The 21,370-nt window shown below is 39.0% G+C and overlaps 1 protein-coding gene across 7 annotated transcripts in view; it reads left to right on the forward strand.

Moving 5' to 3' along the window:
* SH3KBP1 (SH3 domain containing kinase binding protein 1) overlaps window positions 1-21,370 on the forward strand; it is a 463,133-nt gene that overhangs the window by 68,528 nt on the left and 373,235 nt on the right. For 6 of the 7 annotated variants that reach the window (XM_043996852.1, XM_043996855.1, XM_043996850.1 and 3 more), the window contains exon 2: window positions 9,837-9,994. In XM_043996852.1, the coding sequence (XP_043852787.1) occupies window positions 9,837-9,994 (158 nt within the window). The remainder of the gene's footprint in view (window positions 1-9,836; window positions 9,995-21,370) is intronic. The other variant, XM_043996854.1, reaches the window with a different exon arrangement.

Genomic DNA, 21,370 nt, shown 5'->3' on the forward strand with positions numbered 1-21,370 from the left:
TTTTTTTTTTAACACAAAGATGTCTATCTTTATTTCTTCCACCCTCATTACATACATATCTACCCCTAGGGAAGGGTTCCATCTGTCCTGCTCAAAGCTCCTCAAAGAATATCCCATCTGGAGGGAGCTCAGAGAACTTAGGAGGCATTTCAGTGCCAGACTTCACAGAGCCTCAGTGGCCAGAGCAAATGAAGCCTCAGGTTTCGTTGTTTGTTTTGAGCCCATAATTTCCAGCTGCTCCTGTTTTCTGCTGGGCCATTGTCTATGGCCTAATCTTTTTTTTCCTAAAACCTATCTTCCATCCCTATCCCCATTAAATCATATCTCTTTTCTCTGATAAAAAAAACAACAACACCACAACAAAACTTGAAGTTATGGAATCTTAGAATTTTCAAGCTAGAAAGGACCTTAGAGATTATATGGTCAGCTCTATTTTATACAGAATAGGAAACACATCTCAGGAACGTTGTGACTTATTCAAGATTAAACAGTTTACTAAGGCTCTTTGCTTGACTTGTATTCCCAATAACCTGACCTGTTATCCAATTAATCCAACTTCCATTATCACCATTCCCTTCTTTCTTTCCCTATATCTTTACCTTCATCATAATTCTTTAGCAAAGAGCACTAGGTTTGGAGTCAGAGGAACCTTAGTTCAAATCTTGGGTTTTTTATTTGTGTAATCTTGGGTAAATTACTTAATCTCTCTTGACCTCAGTGACTAAATCTTTAAGACGCAATGGACCACATGAAGTCTGAATAACTCTTTATGTCATGTTCTAAATAATAACAATAGTTAGGCAGTTAGGTGGTACAATGGGTCTGGATTATTGGACCTGGAGTCAGGGAGACGAATTCAAATCCAGCCTCACTTACTAGATAGATAACTTTAATCTTCCTCCTGCATAAATATACTCATGTCAAATCACTTAACCTTTATTTGCCCCAATTTCCTTGACTGAAAAATGGGGGTAATAATAGCATCTAGTTCAAAGGGTTGTGAGGACCAAATGAAATGATTTTTCTAAAACACTTAGTAGAAGGGCAGCTAGGTGGCGCAGTGGATAGAGTACTGGCCCTGGAGTCAGTAGTACCTGAGACCTTAACACTTACTAGCTGTGTGACCCTGGGCAAGTCACTTAACCCCAATTGCCTCACTAAAAAAAAAAATATAAAATAAAATAAAATAAAACACTTAGCAGAGTGCCTGGCATATAGTAGGTACTATATAAATGTTAGCTATCATTATTATTATTATTATTATTCCTTAGAATCTCTTAAAGCTTCTTAAATGAAATTCACAAACACTTAAGAATTTAGCTTAATAATTCACACAGGAAAAACCAAGTGGATAAAGATTTCCAGTTACTTAGGCTATGATAAACATATTGATCTGGACAATCAGTCCTTATAGATCTTGGATGGTATGTGAAGATGAAAAATGAACTGAGCCCAGAATTAAATTTGAATGAGAAAAAAAGGTTGGATTGTGTTTGAGAAATTTCATAGTGCTTTCTTTAAACTCATGTTATTTTAGTGATAGTCTATGGCTATGGTGCCCATGATTTACTGACTCTGAGTAATCAAAATTGTGGATGACCCAACAGATAACCAAGAGATACAGGGTAGGTGTAAATTGACTACAGTATATTACAGACACTGAACTAATAATTTCACATAAGAAATGACATACTATCTAAAAAAATCACCCAAGAGATGCATAACCAGAAAGGGAGTTTGGCCAGTTGCATGACAAAACTGAAGGATAAAGGACGGACATTCCTCTCATTACATGGGTTCTCTAGAGCAGAAGGGTCAAATACATGGCCTGAAATTGGTGTGTGGCTCACAGCACTCTTGACTATGGTCTGAACCAGATTAAAATGTAATGCGAAAGGGGTAGCTAGGTGGCGCAGTGGATAGAGCACTGGCCCTGGGGTCAGGAGTACCTGAGTTCAAATCTGGTGTCAGACATTTAACACTTACTAGCTGTGTGACCCTGGGCAAGTCACTTAACCTCAACTGCCTCACTTAAAAAAAAAGTAATGGGAAAGTATTTAACAAAATACAGTAAAATAGATAATATTAATATCTGATTTTCTAAGTCAATATGCAGCCTAGGGGATCCTTACATAAGGTTTAGTGGCTCTGGTTTCTATTTGAGTTTGACACCATTTCCCTAGAGGAAGGCCATTAGCATATCGTACAGATATAACTTTTGGGGATTTGTGGGAGGATATGGACCAGGGGATGGGATCATTGAGATCACAGATCCATGAATACAAGGAAGCATAAATAAATCATTCTATAGCAATGATTAGTGTTAGTACGTGTTTCTGTTGAGTGCATTTGCATATTTACAGTAGGTCTTGGTCCTATTGTCTGCTTTTAGATCAAATACTAATATGGCGGAAAAGACACTAGCTTAGAAAAGCAGGATATCTGGGTTCTAATTCTGGCTCTGTCACTAACTAGCTGTATGACCACATGCAAGTTATTTTCCTCTTCCTGTGGCTCAGCTTCCCCAACTTTAAAATCAAGGGAGTGAACTTAGTTGAACTCTTTAGGTGCCTTCTATGTTTAAAATTCTATGATTCTGTGCTTCCTTGCGACAGGATTCTTGGATATCTTATAACTTACCCTTAGGGTGAGAATAGCTATCTGATAAATGACCATGGTACATAATCATGAGAGTCAAGAAATAGAAGGGATATGGAAGCAGGGTCCCAGGCTTTCTGGATTTAGCATTCCAGTCCCTTTTGGCTCCTAGCCTTGGGTTATGCTATGATTGGTTAATAGAGATTTGGGACAACTAGAAAGGGATAAATAGGTTAATACACCAAGGAGAATGGCCTGGGTGATGATATGTAGCAAGATACTATTGGTCAAGGAGGAAAGAAGCTCCAAACCAGAGGTGGAACTTGATTTTGGGCTGCTTTTTTTGGCTAAATCAAATACTACTTGATGCTTTCTATATATTTACACAGGTCTACCTGTTGGTAGTTGTGACACAGCACACACTAGGTAACTAATAAATGGTATGAGTAATATCTGCTGATGACCATTGCCATATTTAGTATGAATTGATAAAGAAAATTTTGTCCATTTTTGTATTTCTTATGGTGTTAGGATTCAATGAGATAATATACATATAAGTGTATATATATTGGATATATATATATGATATATATACAAGGATAGATATATAGATTAATATAGATATATAGATATCTTGTAATACTTGTAACCAAAGTTTATATATTTATTAAAGGAATACATTTTTCTTTTCTTTTTTTTTTTGTAGGGCAATGGGGGTTAAGTGACTTGTCCAGGGTCACACAGCTAGTAAGTGTCAAGTATTTGAGGCTGGATTTGAACTCAGGTACTCCTGAATCCAGGGTCAGTGCTTTATCCATGGCGCCACCTAGCTGCCCCTCTTTATATATATATCTATATATCTATATCTATATCTATCTATCTATCTATCTTGTAATATTTATAACCAAAATGGGTTAACCGTGCGTAAGCTTCTATTGTTTGGAAAATCTTGGGACCAAGGTTTGAGGCATGGTGCCTCAGAGGAATTGAGTAATTTGTTTTTGGAACAAAACCTGATGTTTTGAAATACTTGGTGGTTGAGTTACAGTGCTTTGTTAAATCTGTATTCAATCAGTTGTTAAGTCCTGCTTTTAGTAGTAGGTCCACAACAATTCTCACATCCATCCTCTTTCTCTGTTTTTACTTCCCTTAACCTATAAGAATTCCTCATTACCACCCACTAGGTCTGTTACAACTGACTAGTTTTTATGCCTCTATTTTCTCTCCTTTATTATCTATTCTATATACTGCTTAGAGATTAATTCTCCTTCTTCAGAGATATAATAGTATTCTCTGTATAAAACTCCTTTGATGACTCCTATTGTTTATTGAATAATGTTTTAACTCTTTGGCCTGACATTTAAGGCCTTCCCCATTTTAGTTATCTCTCCTCCACACACATCCTATATTCTCTGACATTTGTGTCTTTGTTCATACCATTGCCTTTGGCTAGCTTATCTTTGTCTCCATCACTCAATTCTCCTGCTCCCTCTATTCCCCAATTCAGTGACTGTTGAGATTCTTCTATCCATCTCAAGGCCAATCTCAAATGCTACTTCACTTCATGAAGTGTGCACTGGTCCCTAGTTAGTAATGATCCTTTTGCCTCAAATCTCACCTAGCTCTTGATACCAAGTGCTTCTCTACTCTCTTATATAAAGGAAAGATAGAACTTTAAATAATGAGTAAAGGATTCTTGTCTTTGTCTGTCATAGTAGAAATTCAGTAGGCACAAAGGTAGAGTGAATAAATACCAAGGATAGCCATGAAGAAAGGCACCAAAGTGAGTGAATGCATAAGAGCTTCAAGGTTTAGCTTGATCATAGAGTCAGTGCAGGGGAGTTACACGAGATAAGGCTAGAAAGGTTGGTTGGCTGAGGATCTTGAACTGACTTTAATTTACTCTGTAGGCAATTGGGAACCACTGAATATTTTTGAGTAGAGGAGCGACATGAGCATATTTATGCAGGAGGAAGATTAATCTGGCAATGGTGTAAAGGATGAATTGGTGAGGGTGGGAGGTAGAATAAAAATAGTATTTCCTAGTAGGAGGTTGTTAACAATAGTCTTTGTGGCAATGACGGCAGTGCTGGGGTGGTAACAATGTGAATTCAAAGGAAGCAATGTGTGGAGATAATATGGGGGGGGTAGATTTGAGAGATGAGAGTGAGGAAGATGCAAAGATGAATGTAAGGTTTTCATTGTGGGATAATGCGTGAATGGTGATTCTCCTTATGGGAAATCATGATGTCAGCTGTAGGTTGGAGGTTTAGTTCAGTTAAACAACACATGTTTTCTAAGCACCTATAACGTACTAAGTACTATGCTAGGGCAACAACGGCAAACAAGAAAAAGTCCAAGGAGTCCCTTGGGTAGCTTTGTTTCTATTGCATTTTTATGGTCAACAAACCATGAGCACAGTGGGATCTACTGTTCTCTACCCCTTTCCACCTATTGTGTGACTGTGAACACGTAAATTGCTGTAGAGTATTATTGACAAATTACATCTGTTCCTTTTTTTTCTATGTTCATTAAGGAATCCCTTAATCAGCAGGTAGGTTCATGAAAAAAGAAATTATTTTTTTTAAACAGAAAATCATCTGGCACCTAGGAGGCATTTAGTAAATGCTTGTTGACTGACTGAAAGTAGGTGCACACTTCAGTAGTTATTGATATTCTTGAGATCTCTTTTTTGATATTAATAAAGTTCAAAAATTTTCAGTACCTTTTGTATCTTCCTTTTTTTAAGATACCTTATTATAGCATCTCTTAAAGTGTGGTCCAGGGACCCCTAGACATGCCAGGGACCTTTTCAGAGGGTCTGTGAGGTCAAAACTAAATTTTTTTTTTTTTGGTGAGGCAGTTAAGGTTAAGTGACTTGCCCAGGGTCACATAGCTAGTAAGTGTTAAGTGTTTGAGGCCGGATTTGAACTCAGATCCTCCTGACTCCAGGGCCAGTGCTCTAACCACTGTGCCACCTAGCTGTCCCAAAACTATTTTCATAATAATACAAAGGTATTTTAATTTCTAGTACTGTGAAGAATGATAGTTATAACCCAAGTAAGCACAAAACTCTTTGGGGTCCTCAGTAATTTTTAAGAATGTAAAAGGGTTTTGAGACCAAAAATTTTGAGAACTGCCACCATATTACTTACCATAAGTAAAGATCATTTTAAATTATAGGTATTATTACATGTCCAGTAAACCCCAACTTTGATTGTGAGGTCCATTAGGGTAAAAGACCTGTCTTATTTGACCTTTGAATTTTTTCAAGTGCTTGGCAAAGGGTTCAACATCTCAGTAGGCTTTCAATGAATGCTTTTTCATATTAAAGTGATAGATAGTCAGTCAACCAATATTTGTTATGCTAAACTTTGGGATACAAAGAAAGGCAAAAAAGTCCCTGCCTGAAAGGAGTTCACATTCTAATGGGGGAGACAAGATATCTTGTATGTGTCTAGTCATTTACATGTTATTTATATACATTTGTTGTTCAGTCATTTCAGTTGTATCCAATTGTGAGCCGAATTGGGGTTATCTTGGCAAAGAAACTGGAATGGTTTGCCATTCTGTTCTCTAGCTCATTTTACATATGAGGAAACTGAGGCAAATGGGTTTAGGTGACTTGACCAGGCTCACACAGCTAGTAAGTGTCTGAGGCCAGATTTGAACTCAGAAAGATGAACCTTCCTGACTCCAGGCCTGGCACTCTATCCACTACACTACCTAGCTGCCTGATTCATATATACATACATACATACATACATCAATATCTTGTATATACCTAGTTATTTACATATTATAAATACATGTGTTCTATGTTTTATATAGAGAGACAAAATAGCTTATAGGTATCTGGTTATTTATACTCTCTCTCTATATATGTTACACAATAGAGGCAAGAGATCTCATATGTACCTAGTTACATGTGTTATATATAGTTGTGCTCCATGTTTTATATGTATATACAAAATATCTTGTACATACCTAATTATTTACATGTTATGTATAAAAACATGTTATACAACTAGATATCTTGTAACCTAGTTATTTACTTTATATATAGGTAGTAACTTATATAGTAGTATGTTAGTTATATAGTAACAGTTATTTATTACATATATGTACATGATATTGTTTATACACACACACACACACACACAAATAGCATCTAATATAATAAAAGGCCTCCTGAAGAAGATGAGCTTTGAGTTGAGTCTTGAAGAAAGCCAAGGATACCTAGAGGTGGGGCTGAGAAGAGAGGGTGCTCCAGGCATGGGTCACAACCTGTGTAGAAAGCACAGAGACTGGAGATGGAGTGTCCTGTTCATGTAACTACAAATAGGCCAGAGAATCTGGATTATAGACAAAAATATTATCTCATGTATAGTTTGCTCTTGTTTATCCACGATAATTCCCAAACTCCTTTTAGCCAGCAGCCTTATTCTCTTCCCTCAATGAAGACCATTATACTTGAACTATGAAGTAGTTTTGAGATCTACCTGACTTTGTCTGCCTTGTCTTCCCTCTGGTGGAGAGTAACAAGTAGTGCAGTGACCAAGAGACTGATTTGTTGGTGGGGCTCCGGTTGTGTAAGGCCATAGGGTCATGGATTGGTTATGAATCTGATAATATGCTCCTGAATATTCAGTAGGTGATTCTACAGAATTGTAATCTCACATGGAAGAATGAAAACACATGGTGCCTTCCCCAAAAAGGAAGTCTTGTTTTTAACTTAGAGTGAAGCAATTTGGCTTTGTGGATTGTAGAATCCAGAGGGAAAGGGATAACTGTTCCATTTTTGTCTTTGAATCCCTTTAGTCTTGGGATCATTGGGTTGGGTTGGGCTGGGTTGGATTTGACAATACCCTATAGAAATAAATATGGCCATATTTGGCCCTGTTGTGATGGTAATTTGTAGAAAAGCACAATCACTTGCAATGAATCACAAAATTCTAGAGGTGGGAAACCCTCAGAGATCTTCTAGTCCATTTTAAAGATGAGGAAACTTAGGGTCAATGGAGGGCAGGTAAGTTGCCCATGGTCCTACAAAGTTACATGGTTAGTTAGTGGCTGAGTTAGGCCTAAAATCTGGATCTCTTGTTTCTGTATTTTATATACACATACTTTCTATGTGTGAGCTATATAAAGCATTGTATTCTTGTGACACATAAGGCAATAAGCAACATTAGACATATTTGACCACTGTCATACAGTCTTTTTTCTTTTGTTTTGCTATCCCTTCTGTCTGCTCCCTCCCTCTTTTCTTTTTCCTTTCACTCTTCTTCCCCCTTGCCACTGTCCCATTATTTTCCTTTTCCTCCCTTTCTCACTTTTCTTCTCCTTTCCTGTCTGCCTCCCTGCCCCCCTTCCTCCTCTTCCTTCTAGGGATTGAACTACATCATTGTTACCCAACTCCAACCATACCTCAGACCAGTAAAATATCTAGACTTTCTGCCTTTGATTGCTATGTCCTCTGCAACATTAGTGGATCTCTAGGGGACTCAGATGAAGCAAAGTGAGATAGGGGTAGGAGCAGAGAGAAGAGGCTGCTGTTTGCTGTGTGTTCTTCCTGGCTTGTTACTGGACAAGCCACAACAGAAACTCTCTTCTTATAGCTGCAAAACTTTATTCTCCCTTTTAAGTCTTGGTGGCAGTAGAGAAAAAAAGAGGGAAGGTTGAGAAATCCTAAGACTCTGGGTAATGAATCTGTAGCCCCAACTGCATTGGACTTTTTTTGATGCTAATTTAAACATTCAGGGCACCTTTGTTCCTCTTGGCAAAGAATAATCATAGGCAGTTAGGTGTTATCATGCAGAAGTGTCTAACATCTGTGGCCTACAACACTCTAGAATACAGTGAACCAGATTAAAAAGTAATTGGGAAATATTTGGCAAAAGAAATGAAAATACAGTACAACATAAATAACATCACATTTTAAAACTAAGTCAATATGTGGCTTTTAGGGATCTGTTTTTTACTGAATGGGGCCTTGTTTCTATTTGAGTTGGACTCTACTGGTATAATGGATAGAGTACTGCCCTTGGAATCGGGAAGACATGCATTCAAATCCTGCCTCAGAGGGTAGCTAGCTGCTTTAAACCTATGCCTCAGTTTCTTCATCTGTAAATTGGGGATAATAATAGCATTTACCCTGCAGAGTTGTTGTAAAGATCAAATGAGATATATAAAGATCTGTAAAGATGAAATGAGATGTATAAAGCTTTTTGCAGACTTTAAAATGCTACATAGGGGCAGCTAGATGGCACAGTGGATAAAGCACCGGCCCTGGATTCAGGAGTACCTGAGTTCAAATCCGGCCTCAGACACTTAACACTAGTTGTGTGACCCTGGGCAAGTCACTTAATCCCAATCGCCTCACCAAAAAAAAAAAAAAAAGCTACATAAATTCTAGTATTATTTTAATTTTAATTGTTATTATGATGAGAATGATAATGTGCCATAACTTAAAGGAACTATGAGAACCATTAATATAAGAGTGGGACTTCCTCTCTTGATGATGGCAAGATTGATGATGTTCAACTTCTATTCCCCAGGTAGAAGATGAGTGTGTGTGTGGGGGGAGGTGGGGGTGGCAGGGAAGATAGTCTCTCTCTTTTGTTTTTGTTTTTTGGGTTTGTTTTTTTTTGCAGGGCAATGAGGGTTAAGTGACTTGCCCAGGGTCACACAGCTAGTTAAGTGTCAAGTGTCTGAGGCTGGATTTGAACTCAGGTCCTCCTAAATCCCAGGCTGGTGCTCTATCCACTGTGCTACCTAGATGCCCCTGGGAAGATGGTCTTTTAAGATTTCCAGGGTGGTTTGGCATATTTTGGTAGCTTCCTGGTTGCCTACATCTGAACATTTATCACCTCTCTTCCCTATCTCTAGGGTCTGAAGCCCACCTCTGTCCTTATAGTGCTGAAGTCATAGTTAGGGTACTAAAGTCTATGGTGATGGAGCTCTGGTGCTAATCAGCTGAAGGTGTGGATTTTTCCATCTTCCCAGCCTTGGGCCCATGTACTAGTAGAAAAAGAGGCTGCCATAAGTGTCTTACCATTCAGTATTTTTCTGTGTCTTCTTTGGTATAGCCCTTTGGGTTTATCCAAAATCTGCCACCATAATGGTAATGCTATTTTGTGTATTCCTAGATGGGGAAGTCATTTAATTTTCACTTCATGGTGTCTGCAGTAATGGGTATCAACATTAATTCCTGTACTGCTATTCTGCTTTTATTTCAGTGGAGGCGATAGTGGAGTTTGACTACAAAGCTCAGCATGATGACGAGCTGACAATCAGCGTGGGTGATATTATCACCAACATCAAAAAGGAAGATGGAGGCTGGTGGGAGGGACAGGTCAAAGGCAGAAGAGGTTTGTTCCCTGACAACTTTGTAAGAGTGAGTACAAAGTGAAACTGTTTTTGTGTTTTCTGTGTACAATTGACTTAAAACTGGTTGTGACTGTGTTTGTTACTTACAGAACACAATTGTATAGTTTTAGGGCTAATCTATCTCATTAGGCTCTGTTTTTAGGATGCATTCATGGTTAAAAAGATTACTTGGTAATTGGATTTATTTCTGATAGCCACAATGGACACCTGTGCTCTTGATTTCTGTTCTACCTGTTTTTAATTGCCCCTTTTATAGATAAAATGGTCCCTTCCCTCCAAACTGTTATTTAACTAAGTGGAATTTTCATTTAACTATAATGTATTCATCATATATCATCATTTCTGTGTCTGAGTACATAATACTTATACCTAGTTTCTGTAATAAACAACAACATTTTAATTTATATTTTTGAAATACTTATGAGACCAAACCATATTTTAAATATATATTTAAATTCATGTTAGTTCTGTAATTCCCATTGTATATATCATTTCTTAGCTACTGTCAGAAAACTATAAAATGTGTCAGGATGTATTTTTGCCTTATGCTAGTTTCAAGAATTTTACCTTTTAGACATATGGTTTCTCTATTACATTTAGACTATAATTAAAATGTATCTTCACCAGCCCCTTGTAAGGTGATATTAAAAACATTTACATTTATGTGCTTCCCTCCCACTGTGCTCATATGATTTTTGGTCCAAAACATTTCAGATATTCCATTTTCATTTGCCATCCCCCATAACCCTCTCCCCAACCTCCCACTCCCTTTTTGCATATGAAGAGAACAAAGAAATATTTTACCTTAAACATTAGAGGTTTTTGTTTAGTTTGTTTGTTTGAATTGTGTTCCTTTACAAAACATGCCAGATTTTGCAGAATTTCCTCCTTGGGAATAAATACAGAAAAAATCACGTGCTAATTATAATGAGTTAAATATGGTTGTATAGTCACTAACAGTTAACTTAGTCATTTAAATATTCCCTGTTCCATTAGAATCAAATGTCTTTGAGGGCATGGACCTCATCTTTTTTTGGCCTTTCTTTGTTTCCTTAGAGCTTAACATAGTGCCTGGCACATTGAAAGCACTTAACAAATTCTTGTGTCTGACTAACTTCACTTCAGGTCTTCCTTTTTACCTTCCTCCTTCTTCATATCCAATCACTTGCCAGGTTCTGTCCAATTCTGCCTCAGCTATGATTCTTGTACTAGTTCCTTCCATTTGTTTTTCTACTACTTATGTGGTGACTTCCTTAGTTCAGGCCCTTACCTATTCTCCAAACTGTTAGCCTCTTAACTGGCCATCTTCCCTTGTATTTATCTCCTTTTTTGATCTATCCATCACACTGATGCCCCAGTAATATTACTAGTTCTGCTCTGCTCAATATCATTCTTCAATTCAAAAAACCTTATTGGCTTTCCATTGCCTTCTCCCTTTCAAATCTACTTCATATGTTCACATTTATCCTAATTTAATCTGTGTAAAAACTCAACGGGTAGTAGATATGATTTGTATTGTGGCTCTCATCCCTTTAAAGATGGATTGAAAAATATAAAAGAACACAATTTAATTTTTCTCTGACCTTCCTTCCCTTCCCCCAAATCCTCAGTATGCCCTAATGCCTCAGGGTCATCATAGTAAAATATTATCATTTTACTATTGTGAGAATTGGGATAATACCCCCTTCTGGGAGGGACATTGTGAGCTCTGGCCATGAAAAGAAAGCATGTGACTTTAGCATCCAGAAGTGATCTTTTATGGGTTTCAAAGGTCAGATTGGCATCAAGAAGTGATGTTTGCTGCCCCGTGGGTCCTGTCAATCAGAGCTACAAACCAATTAGCTTGGGGCTGTGTGTGTCTGGACGGCCCTGTTTCCTGTTTCACAGGAAGCTTCTGGGAGGAGTGAGGCCTTTTGTTTTGGGACTTGGGCTTGGCGGGAGGATGGATGCTGGGCTCTCTTAGAGATAGATGAAATTTGCTTTTTACCTCTCTTCACTAACTTCTGATGCACTTTAATAAATACTTAAAAGTCTAAACTCTTGCTAAAACTTCTAATTTAAGGCAACCACTCATTAGATTTTAGACATCATAGCTAGAATTTTAGGCCCTTACACTATAGTGGTGCAGAATTTAACCAGGACTTTTGGTTGACAGTATAACAGATAGAGTTTGTTGTAAAGCGTGAAATAAAAACAGAAACATAATCCTGAAAAGTGGTTGATCTGACTGGCTTTTCTACGCTTGGAAAGACAGAATGATGTAATTGATAGAGAGATGTACTTGATGTTAGGAATACGTGAGTTTTAAATCCTTTGTCTTTTAAAATCTTGCCTTTGATACTAATTAGCTGTATCTATGTCTCTAAAAAGGTAATAATAGTACCTTTATACTCATTTGGGATCGTAAGATTACAGGATTTAAAACTGGAAGGTCCCGTAGAGATCATCTAGTCTAACTCTCTCATTTTATGGATAAGGAAACTGAGGCTCTCAGAGATGAAGTGATTTGTCCCAAGGTCACACAGGTAGCAGGTATCACAGCAGATATGTAAACTCAAATCTTCAGAATCCAAACCCAGTATTCTTTATGTTATTTCATGCTACCTCACAGGGATGTTATTAAATGAGATAAGCCATGTAAAGCACCAATGTTTGTGCATATGCAAAATCCAGCTTTTTTTTTTTTTTAATTAAGGAGACTCTCGTAGATGAGTCATTGACAATTAGCCCAGATCTAACTACGTTTCACTTGTTCACTGTTTTCTTCTAGTAGTTGGAATGTTAGGTAAAGCACATGTAAAGAATTTCCCTATGAGCCTTAGGTCTTCCTGATCTGAAATAATGTTTTAGGGATTTGAGTACCTCCATAGAACTGATCCAGGGGAGCTTTGTTATCTGCTCCAGAGCATTCTCCTTTTACTATTTTCTAAACCTTCCCTGGTCACTGACTCCTATGTCAACATTCAATGCTTTCTTTGGTCCCTGAACTTGATTGGTTCCCTAGATTCAGGAAGTTAGGTGGCTCAGTGACCTATAGTTGGGAAGGCTTGAGTTCAAATCTTACCTTAGACACTTACTAGTTGGGCAAGTCATTTAACCTCTCTCTGCCTCAGTTTCCTCATCTGTAAAATGAGGGTATTAATAGGATTTACCTCACAGGATTGTTATGAGATGACATGAGTACTCTTTGTGACCTCATTTGGGGTTTTCATGGCAAAGATACTAGAGTGGTTTATCTTTTTCTTCTTCAGATCAATTGACAGATGAGGAAATTGAGGCAAACAAAACAAGCTTAAATGACTTGCCCAGGGTCACATAGCTAGTAAGTGTCTGAGGCCAGATTTGAACTCAGGAAGATTATTCTTCAGGCCCAGTATGCTATTCACTGTACCACCAGAAATCTGTCATACTTGATCTCTAATTACCCTTTCTTCTTTTCTTCTATTCCTGTTACCATTACTTATTCATTCAACAGCCATTTATTAATAGCCTATTGTGTGTTAGGCATACTACACAAAACCCAGTGTAGTATAGTGGATAGGGAGCTAGCCTGGGAGTCAGGAAGACTGACCTTCATTGGTCAGTGTGACCTTGGGCAAATCATTGAACTCAGTGGCCCAAGCAGCTGAGTTGTAAATTTCAGAATGATCAATGATACCTATTGGTAGAGGGAATTTCATCATTGGAAGTTCCCTATGCCAGTGGAATCACAGGTTTGGTAAAATAAAAAACTTAGCATGCTAGATACCAGGGAGATAAAGACAAAAATACTCTCAGACCTCAAAGAACTTAGATTCTGTTGATGGTTATAACTAAGTGTTCTAGTCTGGTATCCATTCTTTCTTATATAACAACCAGTCAGTCAACATTTATTAAGGGGTTTTTTTGGTGTTTTTTGGTGATGCAATTGGGGTTAAGTGACTTGTCCAGGGTCACACAGCTAGTGTCAAGTGTCTGAGGCCGGATTTGAACTCAGGTCCTCCTGAATCCAGGGCCAGTGCTCTATCCACTACGCCGCCTAGCTGTCCCCTATTAAGTTCCTACTCTGTGCCTGGCTCTGTGCTAAGGGCTGGGATATAAACAGAGGCAAAAGACAGTTCCTGCCCTCAAGGAGCTTACAGTCTAATGGAGGAAACCATATGCAAACAAATATATACAAAGCAAACTATGTACAGTATAAATAGGAAGTAATAGAGGGAAGGCACTAGAACTATTGAAAAAAAGAGAATAACAAATTCAGGAATAATACATCAGGTTAAGCTAATTAGAAGTGAAGAAAAAAGAAAAAAACCCAACCTACCAGCCTGCATAGTCTTACACTATATGGTACCTCTAGTTTTTGTTTTTGTACAGGGCAATGGGGATTGAGTGACTTGCCCAGGGTCACACAGCTAGTAAGTGTCAAGTGTCTGAGATGGGATTTGAACTCAGGTCCTCCTGAATCCAGGGCTGGTGCTTTATCCACTGCACCACCTAGCTGCCCTGGTACCTCTACTTCTTATTGATTTTATCTTGCCTTAGTTACCTGGGCATAGCTTAGTTAGTGCTAGAAGCCCCATACCAGACTTTTAACCATCTTGTGGCTCTCAAAGCACAAACATGATTTTAAATTTAAAAAATAAAAAAGGCTGTCTTTTGTTTTCTATTGTTTCCTTCTGGTCTCCCATTTTCTCAACCTTGGCATTACTCTTGGTGCCTCAACTGAAATGTCCAATGGTTGCCTCATCCTGTAGACTCTACCCTTACATCATCTCTTGCATCCAAGCCTTTCTTTATAGGCCACCATCTTCATCCTCATCACCTCCCACCTGGACAGTTGTAGTAGTCTCCTCTTTTGTCTCCCTTCCTTAAATCTCACCCATCCCCCAATCCACCCAGATTGATTTTCCTAAATTTCATATCTGATCATGTTACGCCCTTGCTCTGTAACATGTTGTTGTTATTGTCATTCAGTCATTTGAGTCATATCCCACTCTACGTGACCCCATTTGAGGTTTTCTTGGCAAGTATACTGGAGTGCTTTGCCATTTCTTTCTCCAGCTCATTTTACAGAAGAGGAAACTGAGGAAAACTGTGAAGTGACTCACCCAGGGTCACACAGGTAGTAAGTGTCTGAGACCACATTTGAAAACTCAGAAAGACTCATCTTTCTGACTCCAGGCCCAGTGCTGTATCCACTACACCACCTAGCTGCCCCAAACATGCTAAGTGGTTCCTTATTGCTTCTAGAATCATCTCTTCCCAGCCTGAACCCTTCCTATTTTTCCAGTCTTTTTACATACCCTTATACTTTGTGAACCAGTCATACGGGTCTGCTGAATTACACCCACATGATACTATCTTTCATCTCCTTGCTTTGGCTACCTCTTCCTGATGCAGTCATATTTTACCCCCTCTACCTCCATCTCTCAGAATCTCTGATTTACTCGAAAACTCCACTCAAGTACCACCTTCTACATGAAACCTTCCCTGATCCTCCCTGTGGATGTCACACTTTCCCCAAAATACCTCACATTCGTTTTGAGTTTGCTTTCATTAGAATATAAATTCTTTAATTTGTTTAATATGATTATACATGTATCACCTATGTCAGATTGCTTGCTGTCTTAGGGAGGGAGAAGGCAAAGGAGGGAAGGAAGGAGAAAAATTTGGACCTCAAGATCTTATAAAAATGAATGTTGAAAACTATTTTTACATGTAATTGGGGAAAAAAATCAAATACCATTATGTAAAAAACAAATATAAGCTCCTTGAAGGCAGGAATTATTTGATATTTGTCTTTGCCTCTCCAGAGCTTAGCATAATGCCCTGTTCAAGGTAGATGATTAACAAGTGCTAATTGGGAGGTCAGCTTGGTGGTGCAGTGGATAAAGCACTGACCCTGGATTCAGGAGGACCTGAGTTCAAATCCAACCTCAGATACTTGATACTTACTAGCTATGTGACCCTGGGCAAGTCACTTAACCCCTATTACCCCGAAGGAAAAACAAACAAACAAACAAACAAGTGCTAATTGATTGAGAGTTGTTCTTCAGGATTATAGGATTATTGATTTAGAATCAGGAAAGACCTTTGAGGCCATCTGAGCCAACTTCCTCATTTTATAGATGAGGAAACTGAGACAAGGTCACTCAGGTGGTAAATATGGGAGCTAGACTTTGACTCCTTATCCAACATTCTTTTCACTGTTATTCCTTCCTCTTATAGGTGTAGACATATAACAGAAACATAACCATTTGTCAACATCAGATGTGTCCTATTTTTACATATGTATGAATTCTTTCTTCAGGACTCCCTAGAGCAGCATAAAGCAATGGCAAAATTTGCTTCTGAATGAATGGCATGGGCGTGCACACGGCAAATCCCAAACACTGGGCACCTTGGAGGGTACCTGTCTTTTTCTTTGTATTACTGTGAATGCTCTTTTTCAGACATTGAAGATACTTGGATGTGGACAATTCTACTCCAGTAGCAAGGGCATACCTCACTGCCTTTGCAGGAAACATGACTTGTGGCTATGGCAGAAGGGAGTGGTTGAATCATGGTAGAAAGAAGTGAGAGAGCCTAGAAATGGCTTGTCTTCCTGGTCCTTGGTTGCTTTTCACTAAACAAAACCTTCACAAATTCCCCGACTCAGAGAGTTATTAGATCATTTAGCCAACTGTTTACACATACATAGATAAGCACATATGTATTCCCTTGAACCCCCAACAAAACCATAAGTTGGACTAAAGTGCATGACCTGTAAGGGGTCTATGCTTTTACATTTTAGAATAAGGAAATGTGGGAGGTAGGGTCGCAGAAACCAGAATGACTTTTTTTTTTTCATTGTACTTGAGGGCACAGGAGGAGCTGGAACCTTTTATATTTTTCATCTCACGAATGGAGATGTAGAAGGCAGGAAGCTGTGGTGAGGGTAGAAAAGATTATATTTGTGGACTTTTTTTCGGTTCTACTTGACTGTGTATGAAAGAGTGGTAACTGCCTGCTTAGAGACACAAATGAGCCTAAATGCATTTTCATTAAAAATCGATGTGGGTTTTTAAAGTAAATCTATACTTTGATAAAAAAAATACAACTGAAATTTAATATCGAAATTCTTGAGGATCTCATTTCCTTGGTTTTACTGCTGCTGCTTTTTGGGGAGGGTGGGGTAAGTCGGGCAGCTCATTTGCATATCTTAGTACCACATTTAAAGAGGAAACCTCTGAGTCTGAGCTTTTTAAAGTACAGTTCAGTGGAGAAGAGGTTCAGCATTTTGCATATTTGTCAGACTCCTTAATGGTAAGAATTAATACCTCTCTTATTCTGCTCTCCATGTGAAATGAACTTTGTGTACTAGAAGTGTGTGCTTTAATGCTAAGGTAGATTAAGTTTGGGAATGGATGCATCACGAAACAGATTCTTGGGTTGCTGTTCTCTCAGAATGTTCCTTCTTGCTGCCTTTTTAATTATCACTTGCTTTTGTCATGAAAAATTATCATCTTGTGGAAGCAGTGATTCTGTGAACCGACTCTTCGGGAAATGTGTATATTCAAACAGGTAAAAAGAATTCTTTTTGACACATATTTTTAAAATGGGCTCCAGATGATTTTTGTCCACAAAACTTTGCCTGGGCTTTAATGTATGCTTATAAATGGGTGGCCACCTATGACATGCTTGCAAATTTCATCTTCCTCAAGGCTTTTCTAATAGGTCTCTTTTCAGGTGCTAAATAATTTTGTAGTATGCATTTTTGTAATATGTAAAAAATGTTGTATTTTCTTTTCAAAGAAAGTTCTTATTCTTTGGGAAGTCAAGGCTTTACTTCAGGTAGACTATACTGGTAATAGAAAAACAAATTATTATAGATGCCAGTGAATGAATCTGTGTTTAGTTTCAGTTTGAGGCAATGATTTCTGCCTACTGTGTATTCATATATATCAGAAATACATGTATAGGACTTATCTGATTTTGTTTAAATGTGGATAAGCCTTTGGTTGCTCTTGAATGCTTCGATTTTTCTCTTTTGATGTATCTTAGGTGTAGGAGACCTTGGTGTATAAAACTCCTCCCCATCTTTTGCTAGATATGTGACCCTGTGTGTGTATGTGGTGTGGGAATGGGTGTCCCTATCCCACCCAGGCCTGGAAATGCAGTCACTGATCATGGGCCCATCACCATGGGCTGATCAATTAAGTAGCTTTATATAACCTTCTCTCTCTCTCTCTCTCTCTCTCTCTCTCTCTCTCTCTCTCTCTCTCTCTCTCTCTCGACTTGCCCAGGGTCACACGGCTTAGCCTGCTCTCTTTCTGACCTGGAATGGTTTGCCTTTCCTTGGGCAGCCTGGTGGTCCACTCCTAGAAGCTCAACCCTAATAGTGCTGGATTTAGTAGGGACACCCATTGATTTAGCTTAGAACTCCCAGGCACAAGTGACCTGCCTACCTCGGCCTCTCTGGTACCAGGATTATAGGTGTGTGCAACCATGTTCAGCCTGGGTTTATGACTTAAAGCAAGTTCCTTAATTTTCACAAATCTCAGTTTCCTCATATGTAAAGTAGTAATAATATTTGTGCTAGCTACCTCATAGGCTTCTTGCAAAGGCCAAATGAAACAATGTATGTGAAGTACTATGTGCTAATGTAAACTATTATTACCTTTAAGTACATTTTCTTTATCATAAAATGTACTCTCCAACAAATGTATCTGAAATTTTAGTACCAAGAGTAGTATTTTAATTAGAATTAAGTAACATTTATAATATTATTTATAATGAAAGAAAAAACCCCATGCATTCTTTGTTTCAGTGCAAGAGGCCAGGAACAATAGAAGGATATTTTGGTATTAGGTGGCAGGAACTAAATTAGGATTTGGTTAGAAAGTCCTGGGCCCAGTGCCTATACCCCTACATATGCATAATCTTGGTATAGTGTTAAAAGCATTGGGATGGGAATCAGGAATCAGCCTAGAGAATAGCCCTGGAGAAGCTGAAGTTGATTGATTAGAGTTAGGAGAGATCTGTGCTTTCATCACTTAAAGTTAGGAGAGACCTGTGTTTGTATCATTTTCCTTCCTTCCTTCTTTCTTTCTTCCTTTCTTTCTTTCTTTCTTTCTTTCTTTCTTTCTTTCTTTCTTTCTTTCTTTCTTTCTTTCTCTTTCTTTCTTTTTTTCTCTCTTTCTCTCTTTCTCTTTCTTCCTCCCTCCCTCTCTCCCTTCCTTCCTTCCTCCCTCCCTCCCTCCCTCCCTTCCTCCCTTCCTTTCTTTCTCTCTTACTTTCTCCCTCCCTCCCTTTCTTTTCTTCCATTCCTATATGTCTTTCTCTCTCTCTCTCTCTTACACACACACACACACAGACTAGAAGTCTTCTAGTCTACCTGCTGAATCTCAGAGAGGTTGCAACCTGCCCAATGTCACATAGTGAGTAGGTGGCAGAGCCAACCTGTCTTTTTCCCACTGCACCACTAATCCAGGTTCTGACATTTAGTAGTTCTGTGACTTTGGGCATATCACAACCTCTCAGAGCTTCAGTTTCCTCATCTCTGAAATAGGGTAATAATATTTGCACTGCCTCCCTTACTAGGTAATTATGAAGATTAAGTCGATCATCATTTATGATGTACCATGTGGATGCCCTGCATTGTGTCCTAGTCTAGGGATGCCATTACAAAAGCGAGACAGTCTCTGTCCTCAAGGAGTTTGTCTTCTCTTGGGTGGATAAAACATATTTTCAGATAAGTAAATACAGGGTGCAATAAAAAATATGAAGTCATTTCATGGTAGAGTGGGGCCATTAATGATGGAGGGAATCAGGAAAGGCCCCTCAAAGGTTGTATCACTTTTGCTGAGACAGGGCTTCCAAGAGGCAGACTGTTGAGAGAAAGCATGCCAGCCTGGGCAAAGGAACACCGTGTATGTGGGATAGCAAGGAGACTAGTCTGGATGGAGTATAGAGTGAATTAAAGGGAGTAGTCTATGATTAGCCTAGAAGGTGGGCTGGAGCCAGGTTGTGGAAGAGATTGTATTTCATCCTAGGGGCGATGGGAAACTTCTTGAGCAAGGGAGAGACACAGTCAAACCTGTGGTTTAGATATATCAGTTTGGGAGCTGCATGGAGGATGGAGTGGGGAAGGAGAGAGACTGGATACAGGGAGACTAATTTTTGAGTCAGTTGATAAATGTTAATTTCCCAGTATGTGCCAGGCACTATGCTAAGCATTGGAGATTCAAAGGAAGGTAAAAAAGACAGTGCCTGCTTTCAAAGAGCTCAGTCTAGTGGGGAGGACAACAAAGAAACAACTAGGCACAAACAAGAGGTAGACAGGCTACACTGGGAGGCTATTGTAGTTGTGTGGACAAGAGGTGATGATGGCCCGAACCAGGGTAATTGTGGTTTTAGTAGAGAGAAGGGGAAGGATGTGAGAAATGTGGCCGGCCAAGACTTGACAGCTTGATTACTATTGGGAATGAGTGAAAGTAAAGAGCCCAAAGTGATTCTCAGATTATGATTCTGAGAGGTTGAAGGAGATAGTGAAATTAGGAGGAGAGGTGAGTTTTGGACATGGAGAGTTTGATATGCCTCTGGGAAATACATGTGGAGGGGTCAAGCAGGCAAGGTCATTTCAGTTTTCCAAGCCTCATTTTACATATCTATAAAAGGAGGGTGTTGGGATAAGGACCAATATCTTTTGCAGCTTTAAAAGTCTAGGGCTCGGGGGCAGCTAGATGGCGCAGTGGTTAAAGCGCTGGCCCTGGATTCAGGAGTACCTGAGTTCAAATCCAGCCTCAGACACTTAACACTTACTAGCTGTGTGACCCTGGGCAAGTCACTTAACCCCCATTGCCCCACCAAAAAAAAAAAAGTCTAGGGCTTTATACACATAATTATTTCCTGAGGATTGGGGAATTGGGGATCAAAGGGCAGTTGCCCTCTTGGTAGTTGGGTAGGGACTCAGACACATCCAGGTATTGCTGTTCAGTTGTTTTTCAGGCATGTCTGACTCTCCCTGAGCCCATCTGGGGTTTTCTTGGCAAAGATACTGGAGTGGTTTTCCTTCTCCAGCTCATTTTACAGATGAGGAAACTGAGACAAACAGGGTTAGGTAACTTGCCCAGGATTACACAGCTAGAAAGTGTCTGAGGCCAGATTTGAACTCACTGAGAAGAGTCTTCCTATGGGGCAGCTAGATGGCGCAGTGGATAGAGCACCGGCCCTGGAGTCAGGAATACTTGAGTTCAAATCTGGCCTCAGACATTTAATACTTACTAGCTGTGTGACCCTGGGTCACATAACCCCAGTTGCCTCACTTTAAAAAAAAAAAAAAAAAGAGAAGAGTCTTCTTGACCCTAGGCCTATGCTCTATCCACTGCACTACCTAGCTGCCCCATAAATCAATTTTTGGAAG

The sequence above is a fragment of the Dromiciops gliroides genome, chromosome 3, assembly GCF_019393635.1.
Source record: "Dromiciops gliroides isolate mDroGli1 chromosome 3, mDroGli1.pri, whole genome shotgun sequence".
Lineage (NCBI taxonomy): Eukaryota > Metazoa > Chordata > Mammalia > Microbiotheria > Microbiotheriidae > Dromiciops > Dromiciops gliroides.